Below are 26,047 nucleotides of genomic sequence, written 5' to 3'. Positions count from 1 at the left end.
TTGTGCATGCCGATACCGCCGGCACGCGCAACACTATCCTCAATACTCCTCGCGGCAATATCATGCAGCCATATTTGTTACTGCTGATTTAGATTGATGGGGTTCTAAACAATTGACATAAACCATTGATTAACCTTCGGTATTTGCAGGTGCATCACTTGTGACATTCGGCATCACCATTTACATTGAAACATTAAGTACATGCAGCCAGGTACCTCTGAGTGCTCAATGCTGCATTCTTTGTGTGCTTTGATTCAATCTCTATTCATTGTATTCTTCAATAGCCAAAATATTATATTCACTGCATAAATTAATTGCTTGAGGGACTTAAGAGTTATGCTTACCTTAAATGAGATATACAAGTATGGCCTGAAAAGACATACTGAAGTGCACACAATGTGTTTAGTCATTTGTACGCTGTCATGTACAAGGTGTGTTGCATTCAACTTGTGTGTTTGAAGCCCTAGTTTCTTCCTTTCCATGTTTCCTGACATTTGCTTACATTTCTGTCTGCAGGGTGTGACCTTTCCATCTATGTTTGCCATCATGGCTCGCTGGTCACCCGTGCAAGAACGCAGCTTTCTTCTTGCCATCAGTACACTTGGCAGCATTCTCGGTACTACTGTGACATTGCCTGTCTCTGCTCTGCTGTGCCAGTATGGCTTTGCTGGTGGCTGGCCTTCAGTATTCTATATCACAGGTGCGTATTCTATTCGGGGACCGTTTTTACCATTGATAAGAAAAAGCATTGCTGTAAAGCTAGTGTGGCAACAGCTACCAGACTGAATGCTTTGGACACAATCTTGTATCGTACACGTCCCTTCATGGCCTAGCCATGAGCTATAACATACTAACATTTTATTAAAGAACTGCAGAAATGTGCATACTATTGTACTTCACACGTCATTCTTTCTTGGGTACAACGGAAGAATATGGACAATAATGTAGGGTTAAAGATGTGGGGGGGTGGGGGGGTTGTTTTGTGAATGCCATTGCATAACTTCGATTATCATTGTGGGTGCATACTGCTGAAATTTCCATACCTGTTCAAATTACCTTTTATGCATACTGTTCTAAATGTGACAACTGAGGGGATAACCTGTGCGAACAAGTAACAGAAAAGTAAAATGTATTCCATTTGTACTTAAAGTGTCAAATACTTAAGTAATGTGTAATAAGAAGAAAAGAGAAAACTGCTCGGGGGACAACGTTTACTCCTGGACCATAGAATAGGTTGCATGGGAGCCCACTTATATTTCTCCTGTTTTTCTTAACTTTTCTTGTTTTCTCACAGTTCCATTTTTAAAAAGTTGAAATGTGAAAGTGCCCACTTATCTATGTTGGTAAGTGGGCACATCCACCTATATATGTATGTAGGTGGATGTTAAAAACCACTGATGTCAAATTCAATATGGAGCCTCCCACTAGCATCTCTTGCACCGTGTAGCTTTAGGATACCTAGGTGTGTACTACATGTTAATATCAATTTTCAAGTGGACCCTCATTGAGATTAGTGCTATTCTTGTATATTACTCTACCTTTGTCTTGCCCTGAGCTGGTAAGTGTGGGTCTTATCATGTCAATGTCACACAGTGTACTGCTGATCACGGTTAGGACCAATTTTCACCGAAATGCTCAAAAGTGATTGGCTCCCTTCTGCAGCTTGGGTAAAGAAGTAAATTATCCTGATCAGGCCCAGTTGCGATCAAAAGTGACTGCTTGACACCAGCATAAGCGTATACATGAAGCCCCCCCATCGGGGCAGAGGGACAGCCGCCCCCTTAGTCAAGTAATAGGGTGCGGAGGGGGGGTGTAAAGTCTGCCTTACACATTGCCTTAATAAGGAAGTGGGGAGCTTTGATAAACCTTTGTACCCCACTGAAGGGCAACCCTGTGCACATCTATGGCCACCAGCAATAATTACTTGACCCAACCTCAGGGTATGCACGCGTACTATACATAGCAGCGAATCAAAGAATGACATAGTGAACATCGATGCCATTAGAGTGCGAGCAACACGGTACTGGTCTCTGATGATTGTGTGTAATAATCTCATTTTAACAATAATCCTTACAGATATCATAATCGTTTGTGTCAAGATGGAAAGGAGCAAATGTGTAGAAAATGTGGTAAAAGCTGATCAAGCAAGCACAGTATTCCTGAGTGATTATTTTCGTGGGTGAAGTGACTTTGAGAAAAAATGTTGTAATACATGGCATTACAGGGGCCTCAGCATGACAGTGATCTTGGCGCTGCACCAAGCTTTTAAGAGTGAAGACGTTTGGGGGCTGTGCTGTCGTGCGTTATAGTATGCTGTTGTCATCTCTTGGCATAACACTCTATGTGGAGCATACTGAACATGCTTGTGCCGAAAAGAAGTCTCCTTCCTCTTGTTCTTCAAGTTTCATCATCTGCAAAAAACAACTAGTGTGCTTTGCGTTACACTGGCAAAACGGCATGTAAAAATGGAAAGAGAAAAAGAAGTAAGCGTGAACTAGAAATAAAGAAAAGAAGGAAAAAAACAGGATGAAAGATAGAAATAGCCAGGAAGAGAAACAAATGGATGCAGAGAAATTAAGAGAGAAACACAAAAATGGAAAATGAGAAACAAGGAAGAAAGTAAGGAAGAAAGAAATGGAAAACTGAAGAGAAACGAAGAAGGCTGCCTGACTTCGCACTTCCTCAGGCTTGGCAACACTGCAGTGTTAAGCTGCCTTAATTTTTTTTTTACAGTGCCAGGAATTACGTTGGCCATGCCCGATACTTCAGTGCACCTTGCTTTAATGCATCATCTTGTAAGTCTCACAAAAATTATGAAATTCTCGATATGGTCACTCTAAAACCACCATATATGCTTTGACTGCAGTATGCACTTTTTGAGGTATACCAGTGGCACGCTGACACAGATTGAGGATGTTTGTGACACTAATTCAAGCAATTGGCATGGGTACAGTGTGGAAACATCAGTTTTTTGTATGTCATGCCAACAAATAGGACGTACTTCCCACGTGGCAAAGCTGGTAGACAATACAAGGTGAAAGACATGCAACAGGACAATGGCTTTGAAGCAGCTGCTTATCTGCCATGATAAGAAGTGCAATTTCATTAATTCGTGGGAAAATATGCATGGATATAAAAGAGATATATAAAAGAGATTATCTACCGATGTAAGGCCTTCAAAACTCAGCTAAGAAGTCACGTTTGTCAAAAGGGTCAAGATTGTGGTCGTTTGAAAATGTATGTGCTACTACTACATGAAAGTTAGGAACTTTTTCAGGCAGTGTTTATGTATAATTGCAATTCAATTTTAAGTAAGTGTTTGCAACTCAATTTATTGAAAGAGTGTGCTGTGCTTCGTCTCTGTTTAATCACATGCTCATAAGTCTAACACGTGATTGACTCTTTTCAAGATATGAGCCTTCGTTATCTGCTTTATATAAAATATCATCATCAAACCCCAGAAGAAGAAGAAAGAAGACTGCTGCCTGGAGCGAGCTCGTGCTACTTCGCTTCTTCTAATAAACCGTATTCGTTCAAAGCAGTCCCTAGTCTCGATTGTCTTAATAATGATGCTGTGAACCAGGATACTACCTCCTCGCCGGCAAGAAAGGTCAACCTGCCACGAAGCAGCAGAGAAGAAAACGACGGAGGAGCAGAGAATCGACCTGGATCGAGTGACGAGACCACGGTGGACAGTACGAGCATCAGAACGAACAATTGACAAGTAAGGAGTCATTGTAACCGCCTCAATATGAGCAAAGAAGTGATATCGAAGAAAAGAAAAGCGCTTCGCTCCCAGATCACGCGACTGATTAACACAGCCGAGCAGAAAATTAATGATGGAGCTAACCGGGAGCAGCTGCTTACAACGCAGGCGCAGATTAAAGCAATAAGCGACAGTCTCAAGAGCACTAACGAGCAAATGGAAAAGTTTCTAACAGAAGACAATGCCGAAGCTGAATTCGAAAGCGTCATAAAGTACAACATGAAATTAACGACGATTTTATCTGCAATAGAATGCAGACTTCGGCAGCCTGAGCAATCGGATTTAAGCGATAGGACAAGGCAGGTGACACCCTCAAATACAGGACAAGAAGCAACGGAACTAGTTAAGCTACCAAAGCTTGAAATGATAAAGTTTGGGAGAAAAACTTTGGATTGGAACCGCTTTTCGTCTCAGTACGAGTCGGCAGTTTACCTGAGACTGAACATGAGCAAGGGACAGAAGTTCAATTACTTGTTAGCATCACTAACCGGAAAAACGGCGGCTGCTATTGAAAAACTTCAGTACTCGGCAGAGGAAAATTATGATGACGCAATCAAAATACTGCAAAAAACGTTCGGCAATCGAGAACATACCATTGAAATGCACATGAATGAGCTATTGAGTTTGGAGAAAGTGAGGTCTGTTCAAGATACCGATGACTTAAATAGGCTAGTACAGAGAGTACAAGTTAACATATTGGCACTCAAGTCACTAAAAGTGGAAACCAAGAGCTATGCGTCGATGTTGTTACCGGTATTGAAAAGAGCAATTCCACCAGAATTATCAGTGCAGTTCAAGTCAAAAGAGGCTATGAGAAACAGCTCAGCTTCAGAAATTGGCGAGCAAAACAACACAACGGGAAAAGCGTGCGATGAAAAGCTGGGCAGGCTTATGTTATTCTTAAGAGAGCAAGCGACTTTTCGTGAAGAAACACAACGTGAACAGAGAGGATAACTGCAAAACCAAGAGAGAACTGCGGACAGATGCGCACAACTTCAAGCTTCTATAGCTCAGCAGACAGAATATGCTTATTCTGCAAGTAGAAAACCCACGTAACCGAAAACTGTCGTAGGAGCATTCCAATGGATGAAAAGAAAGCTATGCTTACCGAAAATAGAGCATGCTTCAGATGCACGCGACCAAACCACACTGCACGCATTTGCAAGGCACAAGTAAAATGCAAGCAATGCAAGGGACGACATGCCACGTCAGTGTGTAGAACGGTGATGCAAAAAACAAGAGCAGAGCTTATCTCGACAGCGCAAGCCGAAGCGACGACGTCTACACTACACACAACCAAAAACATCAAGCATAAGTTTGTGCTTTTGCAGACGGCTGTAGCATGCGTAGAAGGAGAAACATGTGGCCGACATTGCCGTTTGTTATTAGACAGCGGAAGTCAACGTTCATTTATTGAAGCAGGATTAGCGAAAAAATAGGTGCAAAGGTGTTGCGACAGGAAAGGCTGACGATTGGTTCATTTGGAGGAGATGAAAAGGTCAAACTAATGAACGTGGTGCAAGTGACTGTAGGATCACGAGAAACAAGCACGACAACAGTGTTTGAAGCGTTACAAGTCGACCTCACCTCGCACAGTTGTTTACCCACTCCAACTAAAAAACTCAACGAGAAAATGAAACAGCTAAATATGCAAGTGGCTGATCACAGGACCAAGACGACTGCAACAGATTCTGTAGAACTACTGATCGGCTCAGACTATTATTGGGAATTCTTTACTGGTATAACTCAAAGAATCGAGGACAGACTGATGGCTGTAGAAACTATACTGGGATGGGTACTGCAAGGGCCGTCAGAGCAGAGCGAGACAAAACTAACACATAATCAAGCAGTCATGGTTCTGAAGGTCGAAGCTGCGGAGACAGAACTCCAGCAAGAGCTACAGAAGTTCTGAAGCCTGGAGTCAATGGGGATCACAAGAAATAGTTCGGATAACACTGGAAATGAAGTGGTCAAAGAATTCGAGCGCAAGATTGTACAACAAAATGGTCGCTATCAAGTCAGCTTGCCATGGAAACAGGAAGTAAACTTGGAAAGCAACAAGGAAAATGCGATAAAAAGACTACAGCAACTGACTAAAAGGCTGCAGAAAAATGAAGACATGCTGTATCGCTACGACAGAGCTATATCAGAGTATATAGCATTAGGAGTCGCAGAGGAGGTCGAAGAGCCATCAGAACAGCCAAATGCACTTTCCACATCATGCCACATCATGCGATCATTAGAGAGGACCGAGCCACAACAAAGGTTCGAGTAGTGTTTGACGCCTCATCACATTCTCGAAAAGGCATGTCTTTAAACGAGAACCTAGAGGCAAGACCCAATTCGAATGAGGACATGCTATCGCTGCTAATTAATTTCCGAAAAGAAAAGGTGGCATTAGTTAGAGATGTTCAAAAGGCATTTCTACAAATCTCTATACACGAAGAGGATAGAGATGCAATCAGATTTCTATGGTGGAAGCATGATGCTGAAGGAAGGTTAATGAATGAAGTGCAAACATGGCGCATGACAAGAGTAACGTTCGGAACAACACCAAGCACGTTTATACTGGCAGCTACAATTAAACACCATTTGAAACAAGTGGAAGACCAGTTTTCTGATACGATAAGGACCCTGCAGAAAGCGATCTACGTAGATGATGTCATTTTGGGAGCAGCAACGCTTGATGAAGCAGTCAAGTTGTACAAAGAGGCAAAGCAAGTGTTCAGAGAGGCAGCGATGAATTTGAGAAAATGGACATCCAATGAAGAGCGATTAAACAAAATAATTGATGAAAACGAAAGGGACAATTCTCACATAGATATTTGATCTAGAGGATTTACAATGCTTCTGGGCTTGATATGGAAACACTCAAAGGACATGATTTGCTTCCCTATAGAAAAGTGGAATTTATTAACAGATACAACGTACTTGACAAAAAGGGCTGTGTTACAAACCACAGCAAAGATATTTGACCCACTCGGCTTGTTGTCGCCATTCACAGTACGTGCGAAAATAGAACTGCAGAGACTGTGGAAAATGAACGTCACGTGGGACGACCAGCTCCCTAAAGATGAATGCGACAAATGGAAGAACCTTATGTCTGAAGTGGAGGACTTTCGAGTTTTAGAAATCCCACGATGCTACGCAAGCAAGAATCAACCAGTACAAGCATACAAGCAGCATGTATTTGCCGACGCGAGCCCATTAGCATACAGAGCGGCAGCATACTTGATAGCAGTATACCACGATGGAAGCAAAGAATCAAGGCTGGTAACAACAAAAAGCCGCGTAGCTCCAATTAAAGAGCTGACATTGGCGCGACATGAACTGATGGCAGCGGTGATAGCATCAAGATTATGCGACTACATCAAAGGTCACTTCAACGAAAGAATTCAGGAAATACACTGCTGGACGGACTCAATGATTGTGCCTCACTGGATCAAGAGAACAAGCAAAAGGGATTCGTTTATTGCCAACAGAATCGCAGAAGTCAGAGAAAAAACACTTCAAGCAAGCTGGTCATTCGTTCAAAGTGACGACAACCCTGCTGACCTACTTACACGAGGAATAAGCGCAAAGGCATTGATAACATCAAAGTTATGGTGGAACGGTCCAGAATGGATAACATCACTGTAAATGAACTTAGTAAGCATAATTGGCACAAATACAGACGTGGAAGACCAGCATAAAACACAATGTCACCAATGCATGGGAAGAGCCGAAATTGAGCCAATCTTGGAAATCGAAAAGTATTCATCATACGGACGGCTTATAAGAGTGACAGCATGGGTGTTCAGATTCATAAACAACACAAGAAAGGAAAATCACAAAGGGCCGTTGACAGGAAAAGAGGTAACAAATGCAGAGAAATACTGGATAAGACAGACCCAAATATCACTGAGACAAACAAAGGGTGAGGCCTATTCAAACACTCAATCATTTGAAATTAATGGACATGAAGTCTACCTTGATGACGATGGAATCATCAGACAGAAGGGACGATTGCAGTGCAGCCAAGAATTCAACAAGCACGTAATGGTAATTCCAAAGGATTAGCATTTCACGGAACTGCTAATACGTCACGTGCATAAAATGGTATCACACGGAGGAGTGCAAGTGACGCTAGTGCAACTTCGAATCAAGTTCTGGATATTGCAGGGTAGACAAGCAGCGAAAAGACTTCTAAATAAATCTGTCGTCTGCAAGAGGCATAACTCCAGACCGGCGACTCAAGACATACCTCCACTTCCGGCAGACAGAGTCACTGAAGCAGAGCCATTCAAAGTTACGGGAGTTGACTTCACAGGACCTCTTTACGCAAAGGACAAGTACCAGATTGTGAAGCAATATGTACTGATATTCACCTGCGCGGCAACAAGAGGAGTACACTTGGAAGTTACCAACGATTTGTCATCGTCAAGTTTTCTACAAGCATTCCGACGATTTACAGCTCGACAGGGAATACCAGCAATAATATACTCGGACAACGCCAAAACATTTATAAAAGCTGGAAAGGAAATCAACAGAATGCTCGAAACAATTAAAAACGAGGTCTTAAAGAATTACTGTAGTGGCCAACAAATTCAATGGAAAACGATAGCCGAGTGCGCGCCATGGTGGGGAGGATTTTACGAGCGCCTCATAAGAAGCTTGAAGACGTCGATGCGAAAAATAATATCGAAAAGCACAGCTTCGGTAGAGGAGCTACGCACTATTGTAGCAGAAGTTGAAAGAACAATCAACAATCGACCATTGACTTACGTATATGGAGAACCTGACGAGCCAATGCCACTAACGCCGTCAGGCATCATAGGTAGACGGCGACAGCTTCAAGACGGACAAACAAGACTGTACAACAGTGACATTGAAGACGCATGGCGACGCAGACGCAAACTCGTGCGCGCTTGATGGAAAAGATGGCATCAAGAATACATCAAGGAAATAGGAGCTACTGTCAAAGCCAAGACGCAGCAAGCAAAACCACTCTCACAGAGTGACATCGTGTTGGTTGAGGACAATGCTCCAAGAACCTTTTGGAAAATGTGCCGGATTGAAAAACTCTACCCTGGGCGAGACGGAATAACAAGAGCTTGTCTCCTTCGCGCAGGCAAAAATGAGCTTCTAAGAAGATCGGGGAACCACATATACTCTATGGAAGGTTGTTTCAAATAGCCCGTGAGAGCTTATCACATTTCAACTTGGGCGGGCGGGAGCCTATAAAATATCATTATCAAATGCCAGAAGAAGAAAAAAAAAGACTGCTGCCTGGAGCGAGCTCGTGCTACTTCGCTTCTTCTAATAAACTGTATTCGTTCAAAGCAGTCCCTGGTCTCGATCGTCCTAATACTTTATTCACACTCTTTTTCTACTCTGTCCTTTTTTTTTCTATGTTCATGCACTAAAGCCATCATGAACCAAAACCAACTCAACCAAGTTTCTACTCTTGTTCTCCTTTTCAGCCTTTGATAGATTCAATCAGTACTTTTGTGTGTCTAAACTGCATAAAATAAACTTATAACATTGCTGTAAGCTTGCATTTTAAAAAATATCATCACAACTGTTTGCAATGTGGGTTTGTTTCTAGAGCATCTTGGAATAATATTATTGACCAGTACACAAGCATGGCATGTAAAACACATGCTGAGTGTGTTCATGTGTAGCACCATGATTGGAATTGTGAATGTTTTCATGTGATTTTCTTGTGTTGCTGTTGGTATGTGCTACAGTATTCCAAAAGTCTACTGCAGTTTCACTCTGTAGTAATGATAGCAGCAAGCTGCGTCCTTCAATATAATTTAGTAGCGACATGAGATATACAGGCTTTATTTTCCTCGCAGCTAAAATTCGTCCTAGATTACAATAGACTGCAGACATAAACACATAGATATTTTTACCTGGTATGATGTGCCTAACTTTGGCTTCGCAGGTCTCTTAGGCTGTGTGTGGTTTGTATTTTGGGTTCTTCTTGCATCTGGCACGCCAGAAAAGCATCACTTCATTTCTGAAGAGGAGAAAAAGTACATCATAGAATCACGTGATGCGACATTTGCTGTGCGCAAGGTAAGTTATTTCACCATACTGGTATCCAACGCTGCTTCAAAATTCTGCTCATTTTTGCATGGTTAAAAAGCACTCCACATATGGTGTCAAGTGCCCCGTCGATCTTTATAGCATACGTGCATAACCAAATACTACTTAATGTTTACATTTATGCCTTTGTTAACTTATGTGTTTGTAATCATGTTGCATTCTGGCTACCTCTGCTGAATACAGGACACATATTCTGATCTGTACCTCTCGTATGAAACTTTGATGCCACATGCTTCAGATTAAAAGTGGTAACTTGAGCATATTGACATGAAGCATTAACAATGTGAACTTTTTTGGGTAAACGCAGGTGCATCTACTGAATTATTCACTGCTATTACTTGTTTACTGAAGGACATGGCCATTTATAGGTCCCACCACATATTTTCTTGTTGCTATTTCTTGGGGCTGGAGTTAAGAAATCCCTGTATACAACACAGACAACATCTCATTTTGTGCTAATCCAAATGGTTCTCAGCTGTAACACACTTTCTACAATGAACAAAGTTTAAGTGGGAAAAGATAAAGTCAGAACTTTAGCCACAGCTTGCCGCTGATTGACCACACCTGTAGATTAAGAAAATTAAGTACAGTTGAACCCCTTTATAAGAGGTATGCTCTGGGCAGTAATTTTTTTGTCTTTTATATGAAATGTCTCTTATAAGCAGGGCACTATTTATGCATTTTCCTATGAACGTGTATTTTACTACATTCATCTCCTATATAAATGTCTCCTATAAAGGGTTTAAACTGCATTTGAGCTGCTCTAAAGCTATTACCGTAGGTAGGGCTGCCTCAGAGTTTAGGTATTGCTTTACAGTACAACACACAGATTATTGTATCTAACAGCACTGTGCATAGAGTGACATTTTACATCTATTGCTTTCTTATTGGACACTGCGAAAGAACACCACACTAGTTTAGATTTTGGCCATTTGCATTTTTTTGTAATTAACTGATGTTTACAGTTGTACTACTAACACGTTACTACACCTATGAGTAACAGCAGCCATAAATAATGCTACAGGTAAATATTTCTGGAAATAACGAGGACACAGGATGAGGGTTCAGCTGCAGCTGCACACTAATCTTTTCTTTTTATGTCATCTTCAGAGCTAATTTGCAGCCTTCTGAGAACAATAGTTAAACATGACTTGGAATGCTTGCAGACCACAGCACTAAGTATTTTAAACTGGTTTATCATCAACGTGCCCATGCTGCGTTCCCCTAAATGATTTCTAGTATTTGGCCAAAGCTCTCACAGATATTATAGGCATCCATAGGTTATCATTTTATCGATTTTCTTATTATATATATTTTTCTTTCCACATAGATTTGAAGTAAGTAAGCATTGTACCTTTTGTTCTTGCACTCAAGTGCAAATGCTGATTTTTTTTTTTCACAGCACTGTTATGGGATATTCTGCAGCATTTTTGATAAGGCAGTGGAGACTGGCATATGGGACAATGTGGTTGATATCAAATTTAAATAGAACATGTTAAACCAGCAATATATTGTTTTTCTTGGTCTTTCTTTTTTTCTCACGTTGCATTATAGTTACCCCACGTTGGAAGTCACCTGGAAGCTTTTTGTGGTTGCGGTAGGGAAGACTAAGGCAGTTGGGTTATGGAACATAGTCTGCACATTGTGCACTCAAGGTTGTCAGCCAGTGAAAAGACCCCTAAGACTTATAAGGGGAATCAAAGCTCACTTTTGCGGCTTTGTCATTTTTCACAAATTAATTTCCAAGTTTGTATACCTTTGTGAAAGATTTTTTTTAGAATATTCAGTCTTTTTTCGTCAGTAGTAGTTTGTGTTTTGTTTGCTTGTGAAAGTGCATGGTTGCCTCCTTTTTGTCTTGGGAAAAAAAAGGTTGTCATGAAGGCGGGGGAAACCGTCTAAAGACTACACAGGAACCCAGACAACCACGATTCAGCAAAACGTCTACACCCCCATATCCCCTCTGCTTCTTTTTTTTTTTTATTCGCGGATGACCAGTTACCTTTTCACTCGCACCATTCGTCACAGCGCCCCCCTCTCCCTGCATCCACAGTTGCCCTCTCCCCCTGCTTGTTAAGATGGAGGAGAGGGTACGAAGCATGTACGGGCTAGTGCTAAGGAAATCAGTTTTAGCCATGAAGAAGGCAAGTCCACTTTTCGAAACATTGGCTCGGGCACACAACTCCTGTTTACAGATTTTTTCATCACTGGCACCAGGGCGACAAACAAGTCTTAAGGATGTCATGTGTCTGGCTTCATCAAATCAGCAGCATTAGATATCAACAGTTCAGTCTACCCAGAATGTACATGCTTGCAAACTGGGTAAACTCTAAGTGTCTTGCAGTCAGTTAAGTGTCCCTCTAGTACTATTCTGGTGATGTCTTGGGAAGCATTGGCAATCTGCGCTGTTCACATTTCTCATTTATGCTGCTTTGTATATTCTATGTTTCATTGAAATTAAACTTGGCCTGTTGTATATTCTTTTATGTGGCCATATACTCTTCTTCAGCTAATTTATGCTATTTAATTATGGTGATAGCATGCCGGACCAGAACAAGTTATGCCTATTTGTGCTGGAATTAGCCAGAATCTTGCAAACATCAAACGTCATATTTAATCAAGGTGCATTATTATCAAGAATGTATTACAACATACACTGTTCAGATGGCATTGCCATACTAGCTAAAAGCTGTGTTTTCTTGATAGCTGTAGTGTAGAATACTTGGCATCGCTATTAAACTCAGTTGCAATATCTTTGAAAGTTGGCCTCTACAGGCTAGCCAATTTAATGAACCAGAAGGAATATGTGTATACACTGCCAATGAGTGCATTCCAAATGTGCAGTTTGTAGCATCTTTGGCCAGAGATGCTGATATGAAGGGAAACAAGGAAATTCATTATACAAATAAAGTCGAATACAGTAAATCAGCTTTTCAATACATCAAATGTCTAGAATATAATGTAAATTCATGCATGTGTTTGAATGTAGAGAAAAAAGAATAACAAAGATGCAATAAATATTAAATTGTATAAAGCTTAATAGAAAATTTCTTTCTGTTATTCCTGTTTTAGCAGCATGCATAGGGATATAAATGTGCACCATATGAACAGTTGCATTAGCTTTCCTTCACGTGGTTACATCGCATTCAGGGCACTCATTTTACTTTATGTTATAATTCATTCATACTAAGGGCATAGTCCCTAAGGCATAGTTATTAATTGTTCATGTGAACAATGATATATGTAAACAGTTGCCAACATTATATATATATCAGTGTTTAGAGTGAGTTCTGTTTACTGCATGCTTATGTTTTTATTGTTTTCCTTGCCTCGTTAGAAAAAAATGGGACCGAGTTTGATATGTGTGCATGCATCATTTTTTTTAAATTGTACACTTCTTAGCTTACTCATTCTGAGTGACATTGTATCCTTCGCTTTTCTTTCCCTTAGTCTGTGCCATGGGGAAGCATAGTGACATCCCGAGCTGTCTGGATGATTGTCCTGATCAAGTTTTGTGGAGCATGGAGCTTCTACACGCTGCTGACCGAACTGCCCAGCTACCTAGCTGACATACTGCACTTTAACATCCGGAGTGTACGTGCAATTATTGTGCTGCTCTCAAGTGTCCGCTCTGTACTTATGCAGAGTTTTTAATAGAAACAGACTGAACATACATCTCCCAAAGTAGATGTCACAATTCTGTGGCAGAAGCTGGATTACTTTAATGTGCGGACTTACGAGATGAGTGGCAGTGTGATGTTAGCCGATACAGGTGTTAGTATACACTTCGTACAAGCAGTATACTTTTCGTACATGCTATACCCACTGTTATCATGTTTATGAAACTTGCAAGTACATTTCTTTCAAGTTCTGTATTTTCAGAGTGCTCATTCTGGGATGCTATCATACATATTGACAACATCCAGATAAAGCTAAGCTCTCAAAAATAAGTTAAAGATACCCTCTCTGATGTTGAAATGAGAACAGCAATCTGTGGTATCCCTAGCGTAATTTATGTATTCATGTTATAAATACCTCCCAAGTATGAGTGATGGAATTGATGGATTCTGCTTTGCACTCGCGCTTTCTTTCACCTCTAAATTCCAGAACGGATCTCTCAATGCTAGCGTCTACTTGAGTCAGCTGCTCGTGGGCCTTGGCAGCAGCTACTTGGCTGATTACTTGCGAAAGAAAGAAATTCTGGGAGTGACAAATGTGAGAAAAGTCTTTGAAAGTGTGGGTGAGTTTTCTAATGCTTTGCTAACATTGAGCCAGTTCTCTTATTTACCAAACTTGCCTTGTCCCTTGCCACAGTGCTGTAGCAATTACATAATAGCACCTTCTTTGTACATTTGCAAAATAGGACATCATAATACGGTGAAACATACTGAGTAAATTTGCAGTGCCCATTTGAGAGGTACTGTGAGATTTGCTTGATGCATAAGATTGCAGAGCACAGCATCTTATCAATGACGGGTCGAGATTGCAAAAGCCATTTGTGTAAAAAAATTACCTCAACTGTGGCATACCTTTCTTTTCTGTCGTGCCATGCTTCTACCTTGAGTTTTTCTCATCTGTGTTTCTGCCACAATAGCCCTTACCCTGAGTGTGTGCCTTTTTTTTCCACATCAGGTATGAAAAACATCTATGTGAAGGAACCATTCAGCCTAATTCAGCTTTTTCTGGCAATTCAGTAACCCAATTTTTTTCTTGTTAATTGTACAAAGCTGCACATAAAGTGTTGGCAAGATGGCATTTGTTGCACGAGATAGGTCAGTGAAACCATTCTCTACAATTCTTAGCTTAAATAACTCCTTGGAATTGTCTGTGGAGAAATACTGATATATATAGTATTACAATGTGATAAATAATTTCACTTTTTAAGATTTTTAAAGATACAAACAAGTTTGAGTGGGAGCGTGTCTCTACAAATGTATGTGCCACTTGTGTGTTTGTCTAATCACTATTTGATATATCTATCATAAGTTTCTGGCGTTTTTTACAGCTGCCATTGGCAGTTTCAATAAACAACAACTGCCAATGGTGGTGCAGCGACCATAAGCAAATGCTGAAAACAGTCGCCGTACCACTAATAAATATTTTGACTACCAACTACCAACGACGTCGTTGGCCTGTGAATATGCTTACGTAGAAGCAAGCGAAAATTCTAAATATTGAATGCATTAATAAAACAGCCCTGTATTTTATTAATTTCATATTTGATTTGAGAAGTCATCATTCAGAGTTGTCAAATATTGTTTTCTTTAATAAATAATGAATAACGACACTATAATTGGAGGTTTACAAGAGACAGAACCACGAACGCAATGACAGTTTCTGAATGTGCACCTTGTGGCATAGATAGCCCCGCCTGTGTGTTTCTGCAGCATAGCTTTGTATTTGATATCATTTCAGAAATGTGAAAATATTCTATAGTAAATTCAACGTTAAGAGAGCTGCATGTTTTCTTTTGGTATGCATATTCTATTCAGTTTCACAATTCGCACACTCATCATTTCACAGCTGTCAGGTTTCATAAATGCAGATATGCATAATGCTTGGAGCATATTAAACTGCGTGATCAATGAGGCACTGACAGCTGGAAAGCTTTGTGTCGATCGTAATTTTGTACCCCAGCCATCTGATAGCTCTGTTCGCATTTTTATTTTGCATTCAGGATTGCTTGGACAGGCTGTAGGCATGATTGGCGCCACTTTTGCGGGCTGCGACTGGATGTTGGCTTTTGCGATGCTCTTAGTTGCCTCCACGTCTTCTGGTGCACTATACGGCAGCGAAAGTGTGCTGCCCGTAGATATTGCTGCTCAGTTTGCTGGTAAGTTTGCATATATTCATGTTCAATTTCCTGATTTCTTGCTTTTTCTTTGTTTAGTTATGTCTAGCAAGCAGTAAAAAAAAACTTGCACTAAATGAGAGGAAGATGTATTAATTTGTTACTGTTGTAGCTTATTGCCTACTCCATTCATTGCCTACACCAGCAGCTTCTAGTAGTATGTAAAATAGATATACCCTAATTGATTGTTTGGACCTTACATCACACTCGCCTTAAGCTAGCTCATTTGCATTTTATGAAGCATGCTAGCAGGCATACACTGGTTGGTAAACAGGTTTAATTATCTGATAAAATGAAAGCAGGATTGAGTTTTATGTTTAGCTATTTATAATCAGGGTAAATAAAGTGGTGCATGGCATAAAACAAAATAATATGCATGAATATTTGCAGAGCAGGAGAAACAGTGTTAGTTTAAAATTTTGTAGATTTCCCATGTGAGGAAGAAGTGTAACGATGCTCATTCTCTTATCAATATTCAGGTGCTGTTATGGGATTTGCCAATTGTATTTCAAACAGCGCTGGCATATTTACCCCTCTTGTTGTTGGCTACCTCACGGAAAGCAGTGTAAGTGTACGCATATTTCATTATAGTACTGGTAGTTTTCTGTTTGAATACTAAGAAAAAAACAGTGATGTGTTTTATATAATACCAGTTATGAATTATTATGCTGCTTATTTTAATTAGAGCTTGGGTTCCACTGCTGCTGTCAGTCACTTGAAACTGCGCTCTTGCTTTCTTTGTGAATAAGACTGTAGACAATTTCAAACCGGTTAGACTGGCTGATTTGAATCAGTATTTTCATGTTTATAAACTTTTTTCTAATTTGTTTACATTGTTATCTGGCCATTTTGAATCATCTCACACTGCAAAAAAATTGTCTTCTGTTCTCTGTCATTTGCACTAGGTTGTGTGCACCTTGCTAATATGTTGTGCACATACCTTGCCCACACCTTTTGTTGACACGTTGTGTTTTACATGGCACCCTTGAATTGGTGAAAACCGAGAGGTTTAGAGAATCAATTTTTCAAGGATTCAGATGGCTCCTCTGGAACAATCAGAACAAATAGTGCTATATTATATTTGAGCACCATAATTATATGGTAAAACAGTATAAGCTGCTTTGTGCTCATAACAGGTAGTGTTAATTAAGTGAACCAGACAACCCGTCATCGTGGTCTAGTGGCTAAGGCACTCTGCTGTTGACCCTCAGGCCACGGGATCAAATCCCTGCTGCGGCGGCCACATTTCCAATGAAGGGGAAAATGCATGAGGTGCATGTGCTTAGATTTAGGTGCACGTTAAAGAACCCCAAGTAGTCGAAATTTCCGGGACCTTTCACTACGGCATCTCTCATAATCATATCGTGGTTTTGGGATGTTAAGCCCCTCATATTATTACTTTTGTTTTGTTTTGTTGTTTTGTCTTTTTTATGTTGTAAACCACTCTCCTCTGTAATGCTTCGACGATTGAGGATAACAAAAATAAATAAATAAATGAACTGAATCAGGCGTTACTTGCTCTGTTTTCTACTATGTTGAATTATTTTTTTCTGCCAAAAAAAAAAACACTTATTCGTGCAGTGCACTGAACACCACCATGAACAGCTACAATCTGGTCAATGTTTCCAGCGCATGAATACGCATACTCGTATCCCAATTGAAAAATTCTGTAGGAATTTATTTACTGCAATTCGACGAGGTGTATGTGAAGTTGCTAGAGAAATTCAATGAAATTCTTTGCGCTATGTGTATCCTCTAAGAATTATGCAAAATTCATACGGATTCATTGGGATGATATAGAGGATGTTTCATTAGGCATGACGGAAGGTGGTGCACTGATAATTTGTCAACTCCAAATGAAATTTTTTTGTGTATGCATGTAATAATAGATAGAAAGCTGCAAACATCTCGGGATTAAATCTGCAGGAAAGCATCGAACAGTGGAACAAGGTCTTCTTCATATCCGCCGGTGTTGTTGTCTTTGGGGCAGTATCATTCCTCCTACTTGGCAAGGCCGAGGTGGAACCCTGGGCACGTCAGCCATGCGGCTCCATCAACGACTCGTCCTCGCTTCTGTTCCCCGCCAATGAGCAGGCAGAAGACAGCATTTCTGTCTTAAAAAGTGCAGGAACTACGTAACTAGTCCTCGTATAATACTGTTTGCACCCGCGATTGTAACATAACACGTAGATTGTCACACCGCTAAAGCTCATGCTGCTGAGCCACATTTGGATGGGGAAAAAACTTGGACACCCATGCGCCTTGACTATGTGCACATGAGTTGCATGCACAAGAATGCCAGGTGGTCAAAATTAATATCCAGTCCCCCTCTGTGGCATGCCTCATAAATCATATAGTGGTTTTGTTAAGCCAAACCTCAGCAATTTTTATTATTGATAGGGCATTGTATGTAATGTTACAGAATCAGCCATAGCTGGCTATAGAGCTGCATGTCAGCCATGACATCTATTGTATATAAAAAGAATTGCTTGTTGATCATTCAAGAATTACCAACGTGTGAACCATGGTGCTACGCTGATTGATATAGATGGAGCAGTGCTGAGTGCTTGGGAAGACTGTGTAAAATAGCATAGAAATTCTACGTGATACAGTGCTTCATTATATACATGGAGTACATGTGGTACACTAGGCACATATTTGTACCTCCTCTTTTAGCAGTGTTTCAGCACTGAAAAGATAAAGTGCAATATGGATAACAAATATTGCTTGACAGATGTAAGTATTGTGTCATGTGCTTTGTATGCCCCAATTTAGAACTGATGTATCCTGGTATAGAAGAATGCTTTTCCGTTTTACAGTGTTCAGAATCTACAGCAAGCTCAAATTCGATGACATTTTTCTGTTTAAGAACGTTCGGACTTCAGAAGCTACCGTAGCATTCTGTGTGTACAAAATATTTAAGGCATTATACTTTATCTTGATTATTATTGTGATGTTCTCTGTTACGTAATCCACTGTATGCCTATAGACTTTATGGTCGCTGAGTTCATTGGTGAAAACCAAGAGATTTACAAAGAAGGTTAAATACTTCAGCGCTGCTGTTCTAAATTCCTTCCCTGCAATTTTATAAATTAGATTAGCTGATCAATCTGATGAAATTACAAAGAAATCATTGACAATGCTTCATAGCAAGCTGCGCAGCATTATTGAAGGTAAGCTTTGTGTGTCACAGCCATGATCAAGTGAACTTGATGTGAGAACCTGGTCGTTTTCCTGCAGTTAGAAAAAACACTTGGCCATGTCATGGTGCCTGACACTTGTCTCACACCTGTGATGCAAAGCAGGGCACTGCATCAAATTTGCATGGTACAGACCCTTTACAACTGCTTAATTTACTTTTAACTGGCTCTCACCTTTTGGGTTTAATTCTCGGCTTTCAACACACAATTTAATAAGAAGGAAAAAAACAGAGTTTGACGTAGCGTGTCATAATTTCACGCACATATAAGGCAGCAATGGGGTAGTATTTACATAGTATTTTATAATTACCAATTATTATGGGTGTGCCTGCATAAAATTAGTCATTTGGTGTTTTTCTAAACATTCTATGCCTGAAGACAGGCAGACTTAGATTAGCTTGCTTGTATGAGTATGTATCTATATGTACACTAGTCATTTTACCAAGTGTAAAGTTGATGTGTGGTTCACATTAGCACAATCTAACGGGGTGACTGATACAAAGTTACCAGTCTAGACTTTAGCAAGCATCATATTCCATTCAACTTTTGGGATTTTCACAATCCATCAGTCTAACAAAGATGTGGTCCTATGAACTCTTCCAAAAACTAATGCTATTTTCTATATTGCTGATTTAAGCCTGGGTATGAGCATCTCATGAGATTAACTGTTTGTGGTTCACTTAAGAATTCATGCTAGAGCATCATGAAAAATAGAACTGGTAAACTGTTGATTGGCATGCCATATTTCGTATATATTAGTGCTGGATGGTTAGGTATAGTGTACTACATAGTGTGAATACTCAAACAACGAATATGCCATTTATCACTGCATTTTATCACTTGCATCAATCACCTTTTGTAATATATTTTTTCATTACACCCGATAACACTGCTGTGACTGGTTCGGGGTTCATAAGATCTACTCATGTGAGGCCAGATTCATCTTATGTGCGTTTAAATCTGTTTACAGCAGAGCTGCGGGCTGTTTCTCGAGGTTAGCCGTGTATCATAGATAGAAAATTATCATCATGAATCGGCACACGCTTTCTTAATCCTCTTCTTCATAGTCTTCCTTCTGCTTAACTCCCAGAACACATGCCTAGATCTGTCCAATGTAAAAAAAAATGTGAAAAAAAGGGAACGGAGAAAGAGTTGGAAAGAAAGATAAAGGAGAAGAGAAATTCTCAAAGAAGCGAGATTCAAATCCACATCCGCTCAATACGAAGGCGAGCATCGTAACCATTTGGCTATCCAGGCACGCTAGCAGAGGGTAGCATAGCCTTGTATAGTGTAGTGTAGCTAGAGAATGAGTAGCGGAAGTGAAGGTTAGGAGGACAGATTTTAGAGTGAGGAGGGAAAGAGATATAGTAGAGATATAGAAAGAAAGGGAAGAAAGAGAAAAAAAGACAGAAAGACAGAGAAACAAACACACATAGGAAAAAAATTGTTCGGACGCGTGTACGTCGCTGAATTGTTCGGACGCAGGTACGTCGCTGAGACACCCGGACAGCGTGAATGCCAACTCTCAACTGACTTTATTCTCGTCTCTTTGCGCTTCTTGCCTTTCGATCCTTGCCGGCGTGGTGAGTGAGCTGAGTTGGCAAGGGGAGAACTAGTTGTTATGGAGAGGAGAACTACGGCGTCTTCTTTGCTTCGTTTGTTGGTTGCCACCACAAAATAGAAACAGGCCCAAGAAGGATAGAAGAGAAGAGCAAAGATAGTCATGTACTGTATACATATGTGATATCCAAGGGGTGGAAAACCGAGAAGTGAAAGGGTAAAAGTTGAGCCAAGACAGGACCAGCAAGGTGGTCGCTAGCTCTGCTGTGATCCAGCCTCGTGACTCAGCACAAGTTGCTGTAATGTTTTTTACAGAAGAAGTAAGGTTTTTAAAGACTCCCAAAATAAGGTTTGTTTTATAGTGTGTAGTGTACTCATGCACTCACTGTCATTGAAAAGTGGCTTTATTTTTATACAGACTTGAAACAAATCTATTTTATTGGATGCTTACTCTGTACTTCGAATGCAGTTATTGGAAATACTGCCAATGTTTTCAGTGTTTAATTGTTATCATTGATGGTACAACAGGCCAGCAACTGCCACACTTTACTAGAACATATTCTCTGTTGATGATCTTAGAGATTGTTGTATAGTACGTCCTGTGGCTATGTATACTTTTAGCCAGTCAAGTAATAAGATTCTGACAAGGCAAATAGTTTGTGTAAACATATATCTGTGATATCACTACTAAAGATGCGGCTGCTGTATTGACGTATAGATGAGGTGCAGATGTGGTACAGTAATGGTATGGAGCTATAGATATGGTATCATACAGATACCATATCTATAGGAGTAAAAAAAGGAGTGAATAAAGCTTATTGCACAATTTTCACCTGGGAAAATATTAGTCTTATTGTCTTTTTGCTCATGTAAAATAATGTAGTTCGAGCTTTATGCAAGGTTCATGGCCAAATGCACGCGATTTTTTCAATGCAGGTTAATATGTACATTGAATTTGAATATATTTAACTCTCTTTACTGCAGATAAATTAGAGGACCCTAGAGCTTCGACTTTTGGAGTTGAACGCGATAGTGACATCTTGTTCCTAGTGCACCTTTCTAACACTTAGTGCATGAAACCTTTTCGAATTTTCAATGCACCGACTACGTGCTCTTAAGAAAATAGGCGCATTAGCGTGCATGCCTTCTGTAGTGAGTGACCGGCTTTAAACCATGAATCCATTATGATAATCACATATCAGTCTAATGCCCATTGGAAATGGAATCTTGTACCAGGCATTATTACTGCAATATTTCATGTGGCATTGTGAAGCACAGGACGCATGTGTTTGTGAAGCATGAAAGCGACTTTCACTGCATTTCCAAGCTCAGGAAGTTCTTTTCACTGTTTAACAAGCACAGGCGGTTCCGTGTGGAAGAACATCCACTTGCCATGCAAACAACCCAGGTTCGATCCCCACTCGGATGCCAACACCGACACCAACACCGGAATTTCTGCGAAACAAGCTCTTTAACGCTATCGCGTTTATAATGATGCGGTATGTTACAGCACTTTCATAACAGGCTTATGCAGTAGTATATGAGTTGTAATGTGCATGAAATCAAACCCGAGATTAATCTGTTCTGGCTTGTTCAACATACTAGAGCTGTACAGACAATCTCAAGGTCACATTCTTGGCCGCAAGACGTTTGCTGAGCATTTTTAAATACTTTCATTTAATTCCTTGGTGTAATGCATGGACGAGCTTTGTGTGGCGTAAACACGTGTGCGTGTGAACTTTGGCGGAATTTTGAAATGTTTGTGCGGGTGTCCGAGAAAGAGAAGGATGGTGACAAGAAGCCGAGCCAGTGACACGTGGCAACAGGTAGCACGTATGGCAGTGGCACCTGTTGCATCGACACCGGGTGCAGCAGTGGCACCGACACTGGGTGTGGCTCCTGCTACGTCGGCGTGCATGACAGGGACGACGGGTTCCACATCATCACCGCCACCACGTGAGACAGCTGAAAGCCGTCTACTAACGTGAGGCCTGTTGGAGGCCTTGGCTCCTGCTGAGACTGCACGCGAAACGTGCCACCCGCGTGCCTGAGCTCGCTACGGACAAGAGCGTCGCTGTGCATGGACTTTTGCCTCCTTGAGACGTTGGTTCAGCAAAACCATCAGCGTTCGTGTTGCCATGTAGATAGAACAGTGGCTGCTTGGACTTAAAGCAGTTTATGTCCGTATTTATATGCTTGTCTTTGTGATAGTCGATAGAGCCTCTTGTTGTTATAAATGTTGTTCGAGAACTACTCCTGCATCATCTCGTATAGTTTGTTTCATTGACCACACACAGGCAAACGTTACGAACCATCCCTGTCATTACACTTGGGTTTGTTTGTGCAAGTTGCTGCGATGAAGCTTACACTAACATTACAAGCAGACATTTCTGTCAGTATGGGCGTATCATGAAAACATCACTGGATTACTGGTACTGTACAGCAGTTTGGCACATTCAAGTTATGCTTAGATGGAAAAGCTCAAGTCGTGCCATAGAATATGGCCATATGGTTTTTCAATATAAGTGAAATTCTTTCTACCTCTTTACCTTGCTGTGACTATTTACATTTGTATATGTAATTGAAACCTGATATAACGAAGTGATTGTGATGCTACAATTATTTAGTTGAATGAGGAAGTTCATAAAATTGAAAAAAAAAATTTCCAGGTTCTTCAAAAACCTAAAATTCCAGTGTAACCACAACCAAAATCCACCAGGCCATTGTTCTTGCCACAAATCTACTCCTGTGCATATCACAAATTCTGTGAGGGCAGCCCTGACCTGAAGCCTCCCACGTCACCCAGGCATGGATGGCACCATGTCTAGGCTATTCTGGCCAGAAAGATGGTCACGTGAAGCAATGATGGGCGAGCAATATAGTGTGCTGAGACACGGAGAAGGAATGAAGCAAATGTACAAACAGGCCGAAAGAGAAAGTGGCAAGGAGGCAATTAGTGCCATGACACCACAAAACCAACCACCGCCACCTGTAGCACCATCCAGTACGTAGGAGTGCTACCGACTGCTGAGTCCGTTGCTCCATACATTGGTGTGGTGCGCAGCCTCATCAAACTAAAAGCAGGGCCGTTAGTAGGATGGACATTTTGATTTGATAGCTTTAGAGCGCACACTCAAAGAAAGACCTGTATCCACTAAATTGGACGGAAATCACTGCTTTTTGCTGATGTATTTCAAGAAAAAAACTTTGTTAAACTGAGTTTAGCAGCATATTGGTTAAGCTAGTTCGTTAGTTTGGAGTGAATATAATGGCGAGCTCAGTGGTTATCAGTTGGAAAATCAAAATTTCTTCATTAGAATGGAAACTTTGTAAAATCAGGTTTCGCTACATCTATTTTTAACTGTATTTTCAGTGACCGTTTGTATACCCTTGCTGTAAAGTAATTGTGGTGAGAGTTTGTTAATTGTATGCTTTTGTTGAGCCATCTTTACCATTTATGCAGTTCTTTCTACAATGAGTTTTACGTAAAAAAAAAAAAAACTAAATGGGGTGTGCATCTTTTCTGAATTATGAATGTACACTTATTTTGCGATAAATAAAAGTTTGTGTATGCTCATAAAGAATTCATGTCTCTCATGTGTCCACAGCAGAACACTGCAGTGAACACTGCACTAAAGTTTCTTAGAAGCAAAATTATCTTATTGATCTGCCAGATAAACTTTGTGATTTATGTAACATCACTCTCAAAAAAATATTTGTATTATGTGGACCAAAGGCAATCTATTTCTGTACTGAAATTCTTATTCTCACCATGTGTTTTTACTTTTCAGTGGAATGCACGTTTTCACATACATTCTAGAACTTGAAATGAAATGTGCATTACCTACATTCTCACAAAGGTATCGCTGTTTTGAAAGTTATCTTAATGCTGTAAGTAAATATACGACAAATGAGAGAATGAAAATGCACCTGCCTTCACCAGTTACAATAACACACTTCTCATGAAGAAGGGAGAGGCAACCTTATTGTGAATCAGTATAATTATGAGGCAAAGCTCCTTCTTCAATAGTTGAAGGCTGCTTGTGCAATAGCTCTTGGGCCCTGGCGGCATATTTGTCTTGCCGAACTTCTTTCGAGTCTGTCATCTAGATCCAAGCTGTGTTGCATGGTCTCCCACTGCTCTCTATCAGACAATATGCTTTGTTCTGTGTGGGCGCTCGAGAGAAATCCCAGTTTATGTGATTGAGCCTGTGCCCTTTTTTGGCAAAACTTGCATTTATTTGTATATACATGCAAATAATGTGATGTGCCCCTAGGATTTGGGTAAGTGTTTGTTTGCAGAAAGCACCAGGATGTCATGAAGAGTCGGCTGAGTGAAACAGGGTCACTCTTAATTTGCAATAGTTGATAGTGATGGTTGGCTGGTAAAATGACAGCGAACTCTATGTACAGCAATATATAATCCTGGCTCTCTCCAAGTTTTCTGCAGTGAATACAGAAATAATAAGGGTTATTTCGCAAACAATACTTTACCAAGAATTTTTGTTTGAATGATTCTTTCCCTAAAGCACACTAGGTATTTTTGTAAAATGAAGAATTAATGATGTGTTTGTAACTTATACTTTTATACATTGTAGTATACCAAATTTTAACATGCACGTTTTCTGTTAACCGATAGATTAACTTAATTAGGATTACCTATAGCTTTTTCTATCTGCCATTAGTTTAGTCAATTGGATTAAAAAGTACCAGTGTTTTTAACTAATGTTTAGTGTAACATTGGTGACAGTATGGCAGAGTAGTCTCCAGTGTAATGCATATGAGCGTGAAAAACGCGTAAATAATGAGCTAATTAAAGTAATTTGAATGATGATACTTGGGCATTGGCTCGTAAAATATGATGCCATAATGAACATTTCGACTATTTTTTAAATGAACAGACTGAATAATCTCGAGTAAAGCTTCTTTTTTTGGATCACACTTGGAGACAAATATATTATCTCGGCTCATCCTTTGTTTCTGTAAAGATGAATAATGAGTCCTCAGTGGTAAGTGTAAACTATTTCAACAGTTACGTGTTCCAATGACGAATATGTAGCTGCGTTTTAGCCACCGCAGCTACGCTCGTGTGTCGGGTGGCTATCATCGCCGTTTGAAATTGGCGCTTTTCTGATACTGGATAAATATGTAGATAGATGTTAAGCACGTTTGTTAGCGCCACCAGCACGTCGGGATAAGAACCATCAACGCATGGTCACGTGAACTGCTAAACGTCTGCTTGGGTCTGCTACTGCTGCTGGCAAGGTTCTATTTGGCGTTGCATAAGTGGTTGCCAGACTGGAAGGGTGGCTGTTGCCAGACTGCCGCTAAATTTGGCAGAAAATGTTTTTTCTGTAGTTGTGGCTTTTTTGCAAGAGTTTGGTGTTATCCGCGGTGCACTTCTTGGCTGAAAATTTTTCTCCTGTAGTTGTGGCTTCTCCGCCAGACAGACAGTCGGGAACAGCACAGAAGCGGCCGCCGACATCCGAGTGATGGGGAATTCGCAAGGACCTCGGCTTAATTATGGTGACCCACGATGCAGTAAGTCGTCACGTACAATCGCCCCGGAAAAAAAAAAAA

At 40.4% G+C, this 26,047-nt stretch overlaps 1 protein-coding gene across 1 annotated transcript in view; it reads left to right on the top strand.

Annotated features, from left to right (window-relative positions):
- LOC119170539 (sialin) overlaps positions 1 to 24,051 on the top strand; it is a 35,258-nt gene extending 11,207 nt beyond the window's left edge. The window contains exons 3-9 of the mRNA XM_075887159.1: positions 517 to 700; positions 9,696 to 9,829; positions 13,307 to 13,450; positions 13,964 to 14,096; positions 15,534 to 15,689; positions 16,187 to 16,272; positions 17,634 to 24,051. Coding sequence (XP_075743274.1) covers positions 517 to 700; positions 9,696 to 9,829; positions 13,307 to 13,450; positions 13,964 to 14,096; positions 15,534 to 15,689; positions 16,187 to 16,272; positions 17,634 to 17,846 — 1,050 coding nt within the window. The 3' untranslated portion in view covers positions 17,847 to 24,051. The remainder of the gene's footprint in view (positions 1 to 516; positions 701 to 9,695; positions 9,830 to 13,306; positions 13,451 to 13,963; positions 14,097 to 15,533; positions 15,690 to 16,186; positions 16,273 to 17,633) is intronic.
- The last annotated feature ends 1,996 nt before the right edge of the window (positions 24,052 to 26,047 follow it).

This window comes from Rhipicephalus microplus, chromosome 2 (assembly GCF_043290135.1).
Source record: "Rhipicephalus microplus isolate Deutch F79 chromosome 2, USDA_Rmic, whole genome shotgun sequence".
Lineage (NCBI taxonomy): Eukaryota > Metazoa > Arthropoda > Arachnida > Ixodida > Ixodidae > Rhipicephalus > Rhipicephalus microplus.
The sequence above is the reverse complement of the archived record's forward strand: the minus strand, read 5'-3'. Positions and strand labels throughout refer to the sequence as shown.